Raw genomic sequence first — 14011 nt, 5'->3', positions numbered from 1 at the left:
ACTTTATACATTGAACTGTGCTCTACATGCATCTACAACTTCGCCTGCAGCTGCTTGCTAGGCGGCGTAACCTCGACCATCAACTTGCCTGTACATCATCAGTATCGACCGCAGCCATGAAAGTACGGATAACACTCACCAGTATTAGCACCAGCATACAGTGCCTGCAACGCCTCCGGCATCTTCTCAATCCCACCCTTCATAATCGTCTCCTGCCTCTTGATCTTCCCCTCACTCAACCACTGCGCCAACTCCTTCTGCGCCTTGGCATAGTCCTTCGCATAGTCGAAAACGACAAACCCTTCCATCCGGATCCTCATCGTCACGATCATGAGGTAGTTCTTTGGGCCTTGGGCGTTCTTGGTGTTGTATTGCGAGATGCCGCCGCACTGTTGTCACACATCAGCACCACAAGAGAGATATAAAATGAAATAAAAGCCACTCACCATAACAAACCGCGCAAATTCCTTCGCCCGCCCCAACGCCAAATCCAAAACCTCCCCCCCAACATTATCAAAGAACACATCAATCAACCCCTTCGTCGCCCCCCGAAACTTCTTCGCAAAATCTTTCTCCTTATAATTCAACGCCGCATCAAACCCCAACTCCTCCACCAACCACCGACACTTCTCCTCGGACCCCGCGATCCCCAACACCCGCGCGCCCTTGACCTTCGCGATCTGGCCCACCACACTCCCTGTCGCGCCCGCCGCGCCGCTGACCACCACGAAGTCCCCCGCCTTCACCCGCCCGACCTCCAGCAGCCCGAAGTACGCCGTCAGCCCGGGCATCCCCAGCACGCCGATGTAATCCGTCATGCGCGCGCCAGGCGTCAGGGAGATCCGCTCGACGTCCCGATCCTTGAGCACCGCGAGCTCCCGCCAGCCGCTGGGCGCCTGCACGACGTCGCCCTCCTTGAAAAGCGGGGAGTTCGACGCGAGGATGGTTCCTACCCCGACGCCGCGCATCACGGCGCCGATTTGGACTGGGGGGATGTAGGAGCGCACGTCGTTGAGCCAGCCGCGCATCGCCGGGTCGAGGGAGAGGTAGTGTGGTTGGTAGAGGACTTGGCCGGGTTGGAGGGAGGAGGGGGAGGGGGTCGGGTGGGTTTGCGTTGTGAAGGTTGTGGGGGTTATGTGGTCTTTGGGGCGGGTGGCGAGGTGGATTGCTTTGTAGGTTGGGGGGAGTTGTTGGAGGGCCATTTTTGGGGAGGTCTTTTGATGGAGGTTTTGGGGTTGATGTGAGGTTTTGGGTTGTTCGCTTGTAGAGTACTTCGTTATCCGGAGGAGGAGCAAGGCAGGCGGCTTCGTGGTCTTGCTTGTCGTTCCACTCGTTGTCGTCCGGTGTTCGTCCCTCAATGCACAAAGTCTTCAATATCTTCTCCAAAGCTGATAGAAAATATATACAGACACAAAAAAGAGTAGAGATGCAATGCCCGGCAATGAGATGAAGTCTGTCTATCGGTGCGGCCGAAAGAATCCCTGCACACTCCCCAAGGAAGATCTTACTTCCTCGGCTCGGTCACATGCCCGTATTTGTGAACAAAGCCGCCGTGACTTTGTCCTAGAAGGAGAACTACGTCTCTCAGTGATGGAAAATCATCAACAGGACGTATCACGACGTATAGCAAAGTAGGAAGAGATGAACATAGCAATTGAGTTTAGCACGCGGCAAGAGGTGAAGTGAATGCAATGCAGTGCACGAGCCTCGGCAAGAACCCGAAGAGGCAACTTCATAAGGTTTCAGAATGCAAGGAGGCGAGCACTCTAGATGTTGCGAAGTTGTGTATAGTCTGATCTCGCAAAGTCGCAACGATCAATAACAATAGTATTAAAATGCAGTACATTGTCTCCTACCAAGAACATTCCAAGCTGGGTATCTGTCGCTTCTCCAATCTTTGCCAGCCATTTGTTTTTACTCCTGCTTCTCAACATCGTGAACCGCCTCAGCAGCCTTGGTGTCGGCCCAGAAGTGGCTCAGGTCGCCGATGGGCACGTTAATGCCAATGCGCATCTCGGCGGCCATCATTGCGACTACGATCCACCATCCGAGGATCGAGACGACGAAGAGGAGTGCACCGGCGGCCTGCGGAACGATTAGTACTGTGTTGATATGTACGATGGACGGCTTCAACTCACAGTTTGGCAGCTTCCAGCGGTCGTGTAGTCGCCAGTTGCCGTGCTGAAGTAGGCACCGGCGAGTGTCCAGACAGCCACAGCAGCGAGGAAGAAGATGCCGGCGAAGAGAGCGTTGGTCTTGAGAGCGAAGATAAGGTAGGTCAAGAAAGCGAAGCCCCAGCTGTGAGCCAATGTCAGCGCGAATCGCGATTGCGAGGATATCGAATGACATACACAATGCAGTAGAGACCAATGACGGTATTGTATCCCGAGCTCTGAGCACCCTCAGTCGCATTGGTGCCGTCCGAGGAGTAGTATGCTGCCAGGCCGAGCGTTGGGAGCTGGAGCATGCCGAAAGAGAGCCAGAAGACTGCGAACAGCGAAGTGGCCATCATCTAGTAATACATCAGCATGCTGTAGGCTGTGGGGATGCCGAAGATCTTACAGGGTAGAAGTTGCCCATGATCCAGTTGAAGATGGCAGCCAGCGTCAACATAAGAGGTCCGACGAAGAAGAAGATACCAACAACAGCCGGGAACCCGCTCGCGCCGCCCCAGCCCATCAAGATCATCGAAAAGGTGAAGGTCGAGATCACGAAACCGACGAGTCCCATAGGCGTCGGGTTGGCGAATCGAGCATATTGAGGGACCTTTGGCTGGAGGTAGAGCTTCTCGAACAGCTCAGGAGAGATGGTCATGCCAGCGCTGTGCGAATGGCCCAGGTTGGTGTGATGGACCTGGTGCTGCTCAGACTTCATGCCTGGCTCGATGCCGTCGGTGCTGGAGGAGACGCGTTGGGATGGTAGAGTAGACATTGTGGTGGTGGGAGAACGGGAACGACAAGTGTAACGAGCGTGTCGACTACAACGAGGTTGAAGTAGCCTCTCTGCCCAGGCGACGGGGAAGGAGAAGCATTTTGAAGACTCGTACGGTACTTCTCAATGCTTTCTTAGCCGCATCGATCCATACTGATGATCTCCTAGTCGTCGACGTCGCGTGTCGTGGCGCGGGGAGCTAATGTACTTGAACACGTGGTGGACAGGCAGTCAAGGCGGAGGTGGCAGTTGACGACGTTCTCCCGGCAAACCAGATTGCGCACGTCGACGTGTCAATGCAAATCTGTTCCCAGGGTGTTCAAAAGTCTTCTCTCATCGGCGTGACCCGATGCCGTAGACGAGTCGGGCCGGGCGCTTTTCTATGGGGCATTATGGGGCCGTGTCATGCGATGCTTGTATGCGAGCGTGCGAGTGCTCGAGCCGTGGAGATCTATATCCACAAAAGGATTAAGCGACATGAAGTCCATTCGCGGTGGCCAGGTGCTGTTGAAGTGCCGCGGTCGAAGCTCAGGATTGAAGGCTTGTTGTGAGACGTGCTGATACTGTTTCTAGAAGAGGGATTAAAGGCACTGTTGAAGCGAGTAGCGCGTTTGATCAATACTGTGTTTTCTTCTGTACTCCTCCAGGGACGTTAAAGAAAGATAGACAGAACATATACGACTTGCCTGGCCACATCCGAGCAAGCGCGAGTTTCCTCCAGGACAATCCATGTGCAGCATTTGGCGTCTGCAAAGGAGATTTCGAGCGGCACCAACGATCCATTCTGTCGGTAACAAGGGAACAGCGGTATCATTGTCGTCCTGATGGTGCCACGGGAGTCATCAATATGGAGGCTGGAGGTCGAAAAGGAAGACTCGTGCTCAACGGCGAGCTCTTGTCATGAGGCTCGGCGACCGGTGTCTCACTGGTTGGAGGGATGGCCTATGATTTTGATTCTTATCATGATCTTGAAAAGCGCTATATCTCGTGATATCGCATGTGAAAGAGAGTGAACGAGTGAGTGCTTATTGACACGTGAAGACGAAGCATCATCAAAGTCGCCGCGAAGTGGAAGCAAGCACAGTCTTGGCAACGGCCGTTGCCTGCCCCGCCAAAAGCCAAACCAAACGACATCACTCTCTCTCTCTCGTGCTGCAAGCTCTCAAAGCAAACACCAACCAACACCAGCAACCAAAACCTCACAGTCCAAATCCAAACAACCACCTCCCAAACCCACGTGGACATACAAGGACCTCACCTCAACCAGCTCACGACCCTCCGTCCTCAAGATGCAAATCAAGTAACACCTCCCCTCCCCCCACCACCCTCACCCTCACTCTCACTAACCACCCACCCCACCCATCACAGAGTCCGCACCCTAACCGGCAAAGAAATCGAACTCGACATCGAACCCGACTACAAAGTCAGCAAAATCAAAGAGCGCGTCGAAGAGAAAGAGGGCATCCCACCCGCCCAGCAGCGCCTCATTTACGGCGGGAAGCAGATGGCGGATGACAAGACCGCTGAGGAGTATAGTCTGGAGGGAGGCGCGACGTTGCATTTGGTGTTGGCTTTGAGGGGTGGGTGCGAGGCATGAGGGGAGGGAAGGGATGGTGGAGGGGGAGGTGATGTGGGAAGAAAATGGAATGATACCAATGAGTGCGTGCATATGGGAGGCGTTTTGGGGATACAGAGCGTAGTGGAGGGATTCGTGGCTTGTTGAGGGATGGGCGTGGCATCTTCTCTCGGAGAGCGGGGGACATATGGACGAGACGAGATAGAGCTATGGAGAACATGTGAGTCGACATCGACTACTTGCCTGCATTAAGTCAAGCGACGAGAGGTTATCATGCTGCATGTGGTATTCCAATTCGTTCACATTATACCAACAGACCAGACTCGCTCATCCACCTTTCCTTCCCTCATAATCCAGACGCCAAACACCGTCACGACTGCACATTCATCTCATCTCATCTCATCATCTAGGCAACACCAGTCACCCTCCGGATACTCCTCCTCGGGCCCTCACCCACAATCTGCACCTTGCCCTCCTGCTCCAAACTTCTCACGGCATCTGCAAACTCCTGTCCCTCGACCGGAACCGAGCTCTGCTCACTCAACGTCCTCACCACATCACCATACCTCGCGCTAGAGACACCTTTCCCAAGCATTTCATCCAGCACGCTCAACACACCATTCTTCAAATCCTCCTTGCGCTTCCTCTCGCTCGCCGATGTGCCTTCGGTCAACAGACCCATGTCGATGAGACCAGTCCGGGCATCTGTCGCGGCTTGCTTCAGCGCTGCCTGAATCAACCGGACGGCTTCTTCGACGTCAGACTCTTCCACAGTCTCGCTCAGACGCATCTTGGCGTGCGCCTCTGAGAGACGGATCATGCTCTCTAGTTGACGCGTGGTGGCCGTGATACGACGCTCAGCTGCGCGGATGTCTTCGCCCAGTTTGCGCATGGCCACGTATGAGCGAACAAGAGCATCGGCTGCAGGCTGGGTGATCTTGGGGTGAATGTTGGCGCGTGCGTATGAAATGTAGGAGGTCAAGAACTCCACGGGCTAAAGAAGTGTCAGTGCGTTGTATGACAATGTGAAAGATTGTTTCACTTACCAGAATCTCTTCCTTGGCTGCATTCTCAGGATTGTCCTCCAAGTACATGCCCACCAAATGTCTCGCCAGCTTGCGATCAGCCGACTCATCAATGCGGTCGAGCACGAGATAGACAAGGTCGAATCTTGACAACAAAGTCGGCGGCAGATCGATGTTCTGCGGCACGGGCAAGTTGGGGTTGTACTTGCTGCCGATCGGGTTGGCAGATGCCAGAATACTCGTTCGAGCGTTGAGTGTGGTGATGATGCCTGCCTTTGCAATGGAGACAGTCTGCTGTTCCATGACTTCGTGCAAGACTGATCTGGTCGAGTCTGACATCTTGTCAAATTCGTCAATACAGCAGACACCGCCATCACTCAGGACGAGGGCACCCGACTCCAGTACTAGGTTCCGCGTTTCTGGATCGCGGGTAACGTATGCAGTAAGACCCACTGCAGACGAACCTTTTCCAGAGGTGTAGACACCCCGAGGGGCGATCTTATGGATGTATTCTAGCATCTTCGATTTTGCGGTAGAGGGATCACCGCAGAGAAGCACGTTGATGTCTCCTCTGTACTTGGGAGAGCCACCCTTTTCGAAGCTCTTGTTGGTACCACCGAAAAGTTGAAGAAGAATGCCCTTCTTGACGTCGTCCATCTCGTTGATTGAAGGCGCCAAAGATCTTGAGAGCAGGTCGTACACGTCCTCTCTCTCGGCCGTTGCTTTGATCCTAGCCTCTTCTTCTTCGCTGACCTTCCGGGTCTCTTCACTGTTTCCGGCGGCCTGTTCTGAGAGCTCCTGCTCGATGGTAGACGGATCGATGCCCATTCGACGCTTGTCAACTTTCTGCACATGCAAGCAGTCCACATACGTCTTGAAGACGTTCTTGACTGTTCGCTGACGTGGATTGAGTCGGACTTGGTTGCATTTGAAGATGCCCGTAATTTCGACTCGATCACCCGCTTTGCACACATCGACAAGCTCATCGTAAGAGCACAAGCTGACCGAATGTGGAGTCTGACCATCAGGCACAGAATCTGGAGTCTCCTGCAGTTTGATGACCTGCTTGTCGGCGAATCCGGACCGGTTGTGCACAATCTGCATGCTGTTGCTTGCCTGGCAGACTTCACGCGGGCAGCGGGTAGGCTCTGCAATCTTGCCGCGGTCGATGTCAATCTTGACGGTGTGGTGGCAGACGGAGCATCGGAAGAACGCGTCCTTCATGTCAGGGATGATTGGCGATGTTCGAATGACCAAACCCTTGATAGAAACCAATTGGTCCATGTCTCCAGGGTTCAGGTCCCGCAAGTTGATCGTCTTGTCCAACCCGAATGGTCTGCATCGGTATACTGTCTGCTCGACTTCTGCGACAAGATCATGCTCATCTGCTGGTGGAGCTGGCTGTGCCTGTGTAGGAGTTCGACCACCCATGTTGTCAACGTCTGAGCTGGGCATTGGCGGCATAGAGCTGGAGTTCCTCTCTCGCTGCTGCTGAGATTGCTGAGACCGCCTCTCGCCCATCTTCTTCTCTGCCAGCTCCACCATGGTGTCTTTAACAGCTGTATCGATCACGGGCACAATTTCGCTTGGATAAGACTGCAATTGATGCCACAGCTTTCGTGTTCCAGGGTAGGCTTTCAGGTTTCTGCAATCCAAATAGAATGCCTTCGTGCCTAGCTCCAACATCGTATCCAGCATGCCCAAGTACTCGTTCTCGAGTCCCGGATGACCAGCATCCAGCGTCTCGCCTTGTAAAATCTCACCATCCTGGACCATGCGGTATTTCTTCTGGAAGTTGTACAAGAATTCCTTCATCGATGACCAAGAATCGGTAATGGACACATCGGTACCCCAGATATATCGTGTCGAGCGTCCTCCAAGAGCAGCGGCATCTGAGGTGTTTGGGTTGGCGTTGGAAAAGGTCGCAGCGTCTGATCCATCCTGAACTGGAAGGCCATTCTCGTCGACAAAGACCTGCCGTCTGCGTCCACTGTTCTCCAGAAGATCAGAATTGATATCGTGTCTTCGCTCTCTTGCGCTTGCAGCACCACCAGACAAGCCAGATCTCACGAAAAGACCAGACGAGCTGGTGCGATCAGGGCGGTGACCGTTCGCTGCTGGAGTAGCCGCGTCAGAGCTGGGGCCGTAATGGATAGGCGATGAATCTGCTCGGTCTATCAGTATCGTAAACCAATCTCTTAGGGTTTCGCGCTCTACACACCGCCAATGCCACCGTTCGCTCTCGGTGTTCTTCCACCTTCACTACTCTGTATACCAGGCGTCGGCGCATCAACCCGCTGCCTCAACGGACTACTTCCAACACCATTCGCAGCAGGCACATTCAAGCTCTGCGACTGCGACTGGCTCTGAGATCCAGCAGGCGAACTCCTGAAGAACAGCGGAGAACTCGTCGGCGGCGCCTGACTCTGGCTCTGAGAGTTTTGGGTCCCTCGAGGCGTTCCTTGTTGAGATGCAGCGTTCGCTTCGGACCGCAATTGGCTGTTTGCGGCATCGACGTCTGGCAAGGGAGGGTCGCTCATGGGCGGCTCGGAAGAGCGTGGTTGCTGGGAAGAACGTTGGGTACGACGCTGCGGAGTATTGTTCGCTGACGAGCGAGTCGACCGTCTCGAAGCCGGCGACGACATGTTTGGTGTGGGTGGTTGTCAAAGTGGTGGTGGAGGGGAGTGCAGAGAGGAAGAAACGGGACGAAGCTCTGAGGGGTGAAGAGGAAAACGCGTCCGTCGCGCCTTCCACGCGCCTCGCGTTAATTAGCTCGGCCAACTTTCCGCTGGGATCGGGTGCTAGAACATCCATCCCACCAAAGTCGACAAAACTGCGAGACAATAATCAAAAGATACGACAATATGCCAGCCCCATCACAGCTCGCAATCGCTACCTCATCTCTCAACCGCCTAGTCCAGGAAGAGGCGAGCTACCACCAAGAATTCGAATCACAGCAAGCCAGGATCGCGAAGCTCGAACAAGGCAGCGACGCCGATGAGAATGCCGAGTACACGTTGAGACAGGAGGTTAGTTGATGCATTGTGATTGAATTGATTGTTCAATTTCAAATGGGTATCATACGCTATGCTATGCTGCCGTCCCATCCTTTTTTCACAACGCCTTCGCTAATCATCAACCAGCGCAAAGCTCTCGACGAGACCAAAGCCATGTTTCCCCAACTTCGTCAGAAGATTGAAGAGGCGAAGGCGAAGCTCGAGGGCCAGCTGGTAAGTCGAAGTCTGTCATAATCGTACTGTTTGCCGTGCATCTTTGCATGTGCAATGTCGTCTGTTTCGTCAAGTTTGTTGCAGTCGCTCATTTGTGGTCTTGTACAGGAGCAAGACAAGGGTCCAGGCGACCAAAGTTCGCCAGAGGACATCACAAAGGCCAAAGAGGCCATTGCAGCTGCGTTGCATGCCATTCGTGAGACATCATGAGTGTTTTGTGTGGTGGAGAGTCGTGTGGCGGAGAGTCGGTGATGGTGAAGGAGGTTGCTGGTGTGGATGGAATGGTGTGGGTGAACAAGCGCAGGTAGCCATTGTAATTGATGACTCTGAAATCTCAGTGTAGAGCTTTCAGATCTTGCGCTTCTTGTTCGTGTTCATGAAGATGGACGTTGGCGCTGGACGCTTCTTCATCATCTTGGGTGGCGGGCTGGACTCTGGACTGATCGACTTCGCTTGGGAAGCTGAGGTCTTGGGTGTGGAGTCCGGGCTGATGGCGACTGGCTGCTTTGGCGGCGGTGGAGCAGAAGCCGCTGGGGGACTCGCAGCTGGGGTCTGCACTCTCGCTGGTGGAGCAGCCGTCATTATCGGTGGAGAAGCTCGCTTGGATGGGTCAACGACAATTGGCGATGGAGCAAAGTCGTATGCCTTGCTTGGCGGAGAAGATGCCGTTGATGGCCGCTTCTGGACCTGCGTGAGGGCTCGTAGTTTTGCTTCATTCACTTCGCGGGCCTTGCGAGTGGCAGCTTCGATGGCTTGCTTGTTCTGCTCTGCGAACTTGATGTTGGCCATGCGTGTGGGAGGTTGAATCTTGGTCGTGGCGCGCATTCGGTTCATCTCTTTCATCATGGCCTTCTCATGGGGGAGGGGCTCTCGAGGTGCGATGGTGAGTGGACGAGAAGCAATCGCTGACTGGATCATGCTTGCGGGTGCTTGGGTGATTTGCCTCTTTGCATTGTCAAGCCTCTGAGAAGCTGTCGGTGGAGCGAATGGCTTGACCATGGATCTGGCCCTCGATGTTTCGACAGCTTGACGTCGGATGGCACCCAGCATGTCTCTGCCGGTCTTCGCGTTCTTCATGGTAGGTGGCTTTCTCTTGTCGCTGCCAGAGGCGTTCAGGTTCTTGTTTTTGACACCGTCGATGTAGAAGTTGTGCTCATCTTCGGCACGGGCGTGAGGGAGGACTTTGTCGATGAAGAGAGCGTTCTTTTCTGCCTTCTTGACGCCTTCACCTGCAAGAGTCTTGCGAAGTGCTTCTTCATCTTCAGCGGCCTTGCGTTCTTCTTTGCGCTGCAGCCAGCGGTAGACCTTGTGCCAGCTGTTCTTGTTCTTGGGCTCGACAATCTTGCTCTCCCAGTCTGGAATGTCGCGCTGGATGAAGTGAACCCAGAGCTCTTTGTCGGCTTCGGCGATGTGTGGGCAGTTGATCTCGATGTCGCGGAGCTGTTGCGGGCTTTGGATCTTGAGTAGGATGGGGCGTGCGAGTTCGTATGGCATGTCTGCGATGTCGTTGATTTGCGCCGAAAGGCGGATCGCAGCTTGCATTGCCATCTTGAAGAGTGTTGTTGCAGGCATGGTGGGCAGAGGGAGAGAGGCGGAGTTTTGATCTCGGCGGGTGGCCCGGGCGTCGTGATTCTGCCAATGATGCTATTGTGCGGTGACTGCGACAATACAAACTCGAGCTCGAACTATAGTGACAATAGTGACAATAGTAAACCGGCCCCACCTAAACACGCTCAACCAGCCGACAATAGCAGAATCAGTTCTATTATCAGATTAGGCAGTCGATACATCTTTCGGCGTGGTATCGAGAGGGTGGGCGACGGTCAAAGTAGCGGGGGATTATATAGAGATGAAGGGTGAGGTGTGAAAGATGGACGTGAGCCGCGTTCAGACATATGGTCGAGCCACGTGTGGCGCGGCCCATTAGATCGCGATTGGCCCCATGCAGGTACAGCGCGCTAGCGATCAGGTGGATCGCTGTCTCTGAAACACTGCGCAGCCACCTTTGAAGACGAAGACAAACGACACTTTGATTCAACATTTGATTCAGAATCCAGCATGGCGGAACCAGATATTCAGGAGCTCAGTGTGCTTCCAGAACAGGCGCAGGAAGGTAGGTCACGCGGACGAAATTAATGACGGCTTGCGCTCACACCTGCCCAGATGCCCTCCATGCGAACCGTCTGCTGGCCATCGAAGAGCGCCCCTTCCAGCGCGTGACCAAGGATCTTCTCTCCAAGGACTCTCCGCTACGATACTCTCTCTCGTACCTTCCGTCTCCACCTCCCGAAGGAGAGGATGAGGTCTCGCCCGAATACGATGCGCAGAAGATTGAAAAGTTCCGCGAAGATGTCTTGATCGACTTTGCAAGTCTTGAAAGCAGCATCATCCGCATACAACTTATACTGTCATCAAATGAGCGCGAGCGAGAGCGATATGCGGCCGAGAAGGCCAAGATTCTGGAGACAGCGCAGGCAGTACGTGACAACACGGTCGAACTCAGATCACAATTGGTAGACGCCCAGCGCGTGCTGGAGCAGAGGAGAGGGTATGATGAGCAGGCTTCAAAGATTCTGGATGACCGCAAGCTCAAGAGTCGAGATGAGACCAAGGTAGACATTGACAAGTTGGAGAAGGAGATTGAAGACCTGCAACATGAAAGTGCAGAGTACGAGGTCACCTGGGTGTCGAGGAAGGAACAGTTCAACAACATTGTTCGCGAGGGCGAGGCTATGATCCGTCAAATCAAGGGTATCAAAGATGAGCCGGAGCCCGAGAAGGATGAGAATATGGAAGATGGCGACGATGGACTCAAGGCCGAAACAAGCAGAATGCAGTCCCCAGCTCCAGATGCCAGGTCGCCACAACACAGCGATCTGGGCGGCGCAACTCCAATGCATGACGGTGGAGAGGGAGGTGCCACACCACGGCCTGCGAACAAGTTTTTGGAGGTGGACGAGGCGACCCGGACTAACAGCAGGGTCTCTTCGCCGCATGTGCAGGCCACTCAAGTCCAAGACGATATTGAAATGGGAGAAGCGAGCATTGCAGACTCCAGCGCAAACGAGCAGAAGGTGGCAGAGAGTATGGAAGCGACGGAGACGAACACACCACAAGTCTCCACTCCTACTGCTGATGTCGCTATGGATGACAGCTGAAGTGTTCCCACTACGGCAGCGGAGCTAGGAAGGAAGCTAGCAAATCTCAATAACCAAGTTTTAGTCATCCGCCGCCCTTTACTTGTACACTATCAAGTCGTCGCCACACAACCGCCCTTTGGTTGCCAGAAGAAGCCGAGAAGAGTAAACGAGGTTGCGCGAGTTTGAGAACATGATAAAAGACCAGTTCGACTCCTAAAGTACCTAGAGACAACACATATCACCCAAAGCAATCCTCATCCTCATCCTCATCCTCAACCACTCCATCAACCATGTGCCCACCACCAAACCCATCCAGCCTCACGCCCCAAGCCCCTCAACCCCCAACCCCCATCCCCTCCAACGTCCCCACCGACCCCATATCCCAAGCCGCCTACAACCACGCCGCCACAAACCTCCACCCCACAATCCTCGCCCACAGCCTCCGCGTCTACACGCACGCCCTCCACCTCTCCCAACGCGAAAACTCCGTCCCCTGGCACCACCCCTCACACCTCCCCCTCCTCTTCACCGCCTGCATCTTCCACGACATCGGCACCACCCCCCTCCACAACACGAGCCCCACCACCCGCTTCGAAATCGAAGGCGCCGACGCCGCTGTCGCCTTCCTCTCCCAACACAACATCCCCCAGCCGGAGAAACACGCCGTCTGGACCGCCATCGCCCTGCACGATACGCCGCAGATCGCCGAGCGCATCGCGCCTTTATCCCGCCTCGTGCGACTCGGCGTCGCGATAGATTTCAAACGGCCCGCGGCGCTGGAGCTGGTGAGCGCGGAATGGGTGGAGGAGGTCGAAGCGCAGTTCCCGCGGGGCGAGATTGAGAAGGTTTTGGGGGATGTGGTTGTGGAGCAGGCGTTGGAGGCTCCGGAGAAGGCGCCGGCGGCTTGTTGGCCTGGGGGGTTGTTGAGGAGTAAGTTGGAGAATCCAGGGTGGGAGGGGGTTAATAAGGCTTTTTGAGTGAGCGTTGAGGTGAGGGTAATGGGTCTGTGATAGAGAATGAAGTTTTTTGAGCGGTTTCGATGGGTATCATTTCGTTCGCTATTCTCGCTTTACACGCCACAGCGTAAGGCAAGGCAAGGCAATGCAGTCTGCTCTTCTGATAGTCACCTACATCAGGCGAGAGCCACATATCTCGCCCTACCCTGCTCACTTGACCAGAGAGTAACATCAGCACTCAACCAGTCTGAAATCGAGAGATCTTCTCAACCTCCCTTCCTCGGCCCCGTGGGCGTAGCAGCCTTCTTCTCCCTCTCCTCCTTCTCCTTCAACTTCCTCCTCTCGCCCTCCAGCACCTTCTTAACCCGATTCGTCACCTCCGGCTTGTTCGACTGTCCCCTGCAATCTTCCGGTTTGTACGGCGGGAAGATGATGACCGTGTCGTGGGCAATGATTTGATTGCCGTGCCAGCGGACGGGCATGTTACTGTGAGAGCAGTCAGTAGAAGGTCGAGAAGGAAAGTGGAGAATCGTGTATCATACATCCTCCTGAGCGCATCATAAATCGCCTGCGCCTCCCTCGTAACGCCCTTCCCGCGATTCATCTCCTTCTCCTTCAACTTCGCCACGCGGGCATCCTCGCGCTGCCTCAGCACCCGCGTATCCACGGCCCCAATCGGCGGCTGTGCGCTCGCGAAGCCGCCATCCCTCTCGGCGGGCAACGACAGGATCTGCACGTTCTGGATCTTGGAGACGGGGACAATGTGGTAGTCGCTCGACGCGGAGTTGGAGCGGCTATTGATGGCGATGAGGTTGAGGATCGGGTCGGCGGTGAAGAGGCTGCCTTCGAGGGTTTGCGAGTGGGGGGTTGTGGTTGTGATTTTGATTCTGCGAGGGGTGGTTAGTCCGTTGAGCTATATGATATCTTCTCTTCTTGTTCGTGCGTATGACTGACCTCCCTCCAATCGCCTTCCCCAGCGTCTCCAACGGATCCGCGAGCGGCTGTATAGCAGGACTGCTACCACCCGTCTTGGGCGTCGCGACCTTTCCCGCGACGCTGTTGCGCTTGTCGTCTCCCATCTTGCAGTTTAATACCCAATCCCTCGCGATATCCTCAGACTCCTCCTACTCTTTCAACTCGCTCTTCGTAGTCA

At 54.7% G+C, this 14011-nt stretch overlaps 9 protein-coding genes across 9 annotated transcripts; 4 read left to right on the top strand and 5 right to left on the bottom strand.

Moving 5' to 3' along the window:
- Nucleotides 1–32: 32 nt before the first annotated feature.
- M409DRAFT_15793 (uncharacterized protein) lies at nt 33–1202 on the bottom strand (the record flags this gene model as incomplete). The annotated part of the gene is made up of 3 exons (XM_033803350.1): nt 33–88; nt 140–389; nt 447–1202. The coding sequence occupies 3 exons, from the start codon at nt 1200–1202 to the stop codon at nt 33–35; spliced, it is 1062 nt and encodes a 353-aa protein (XP_033674402.1).
- A 712-nt stretch (nt 1203–1914) lies between these two features.
- Nucleotides 1915–2814, bottom strand: M409DRAFT_61888 (uncharacterized protein; the record flags this gene model as incomplete). Its single annotated transcript, XM_033814926.1, has 4 exons — nt 1915–2085; nt 2139–2298; nt 2352–2512; nt 2563–2814. The coding sequence occupies 4 exons, from the start codon at nt 2812–2814 to the stop codon at nt 1915–1917; spliced, it is 744 nt and encodes a 247-aa protein (XP_033674401.1).
- Nucleotides 2815–4220: 1406 nt separating this feature from the next.
- M409DRAFT_15791 (uncharacterized protein) lies at nt 4221–4528 on the top strand (the record flags this gene model as incomplete). Its single annotated transcript, XM_033803349.1, has 2 exons — nt 4221–4231; nt 4300–4528. 2 exons carry the CDS (start codon nt 4221–4223, stop codon nt 4526–4528), a joined length of 240 nt encoding a protein of 79 aa, XP_033674400.1.
- Nucleotides 4529–4913: 385 nt separating this feature from the next.
- On the bottom strand, nt 4914–8072 carry M409DRAFT_15790 (uncharacterized protein; the record flags this gene model as incomplete). Its single annotated transcript, XM_033803348.1, has 3 exons — nt 4914–5501; nt 5554–7697; nt 7754–8072. The coding sequence occupies 3 exons, from the start codon at nt 8070–8072 to the stop codon at nt 4914–4916; spliced, it is 3051 nt and encodes a 1016-aa protein (XP_033674399.1).
- A 324-nt stretch (nt 8073–8396) lies between these two features.
- Nucleotides 8397–8972, top strand: M409DRAFT_15789 (uncharacterized protein; the record flags this gene model as incomplete). The annotated part of the gene is made up of 3 exons (XM_033803347.1): nt 8397–8561; nt 8676–8762; nt 8871–8972. 3 exons carry the CDS (start codon nt 8397–8399, stop codon nt 8970–8972), a joined length of 354 nt encoding a protein of 117 aa, XP_033674398.1.
- A 138-nt stretch (nt 8973–9110) lies between these two features.
- M409DRAFT_15788 (uncharacterized protein) lies at nt 9111–10334 on the bottom strand (the record flags this gene model as incomplete). The annotated part of the gene is made up of 1 exon (XM_033803346.1): nt 9111–10334. The coding sequence occupies one exon, from the start codon at nt 10332–10334 to the stop codon at nt 9111–9113; it is 1224 nt and encodes a 407-aa protein (XP_033674397.1).
- A 486-nt stretch (nt 10335–10820) lies between these two features.
- On the top strand, nt 10821–11920 carry M409DRAFT_15787 (uncharacterized protein; the record flags this gene model as incomplete). The annotated part of the gene is made up of 2 exons (XM_033803345.1): nt 10821–10875; nt 10926–11920. 2 exons carry the CDS (start codon nt 10821–10823, stop codon nt 11918–11920), a joined length of 1050 nt encoding a protein of 349 aa, XP_033674396.1.
- A 272-nt stretch (nt 11921–12192) lies between these two features.
- Nucleotides 12193–12879, top strand: M409DRAFT_61885 (uncharacterized protein; the record flags this gene model as incomplete). The annotated part of the gene is made up of 1 exon (XM_033814925.1): nt 12193–12879. The coding sequence occupies one exon, from the start codon at nt 12193–12195 to the stop codon at nt 12877–12879; it is 687 nt and encodes a 228-aa protein (XP_033674395.1).
- Nucleotides 12880–13124: 245 nt separating this feature from the next.
- Nucleotides 13125–13937, bottom strand: M409DRAFT_61884 (uncharacterized protein; the record flags this gene model as incomplete). Its single annotated transcript, XM_033814924.1, has 3 exons — nt 13125–13344; nt 13401–13745; nt 13813–13937. The coding sequence occupies 3 exons, from the start codon at nt 13935–13937 to the stop codon at nt 13125–13127; spliced, it is 690 nt and encodes a 229-aa protein (XP_033674394.1).
- Nucleotides 13938–14011: the final 74 nt, after the last annotated feature.

This window comes from Zasmidium cellare (assembly GCF_010093935.1).
Source record: "Zasmidium cellare ATCC 36951 unplaced genomic scaffold M409scaffold_1, whole genome shotgun sequence".
Lineage (NCBI taxonomy): Eukaryota > Fungi > Ascomycota > Dothideomycetes > Mycosphaerellales > Mycosphaerellaceae > Zasmidium > Zasmidium cellare.
The sequence above is the reverse complement of the archived record's forward strand: the minus strand, read 5'-3'. Positions and strand labels throughout refer to the sequence as shown.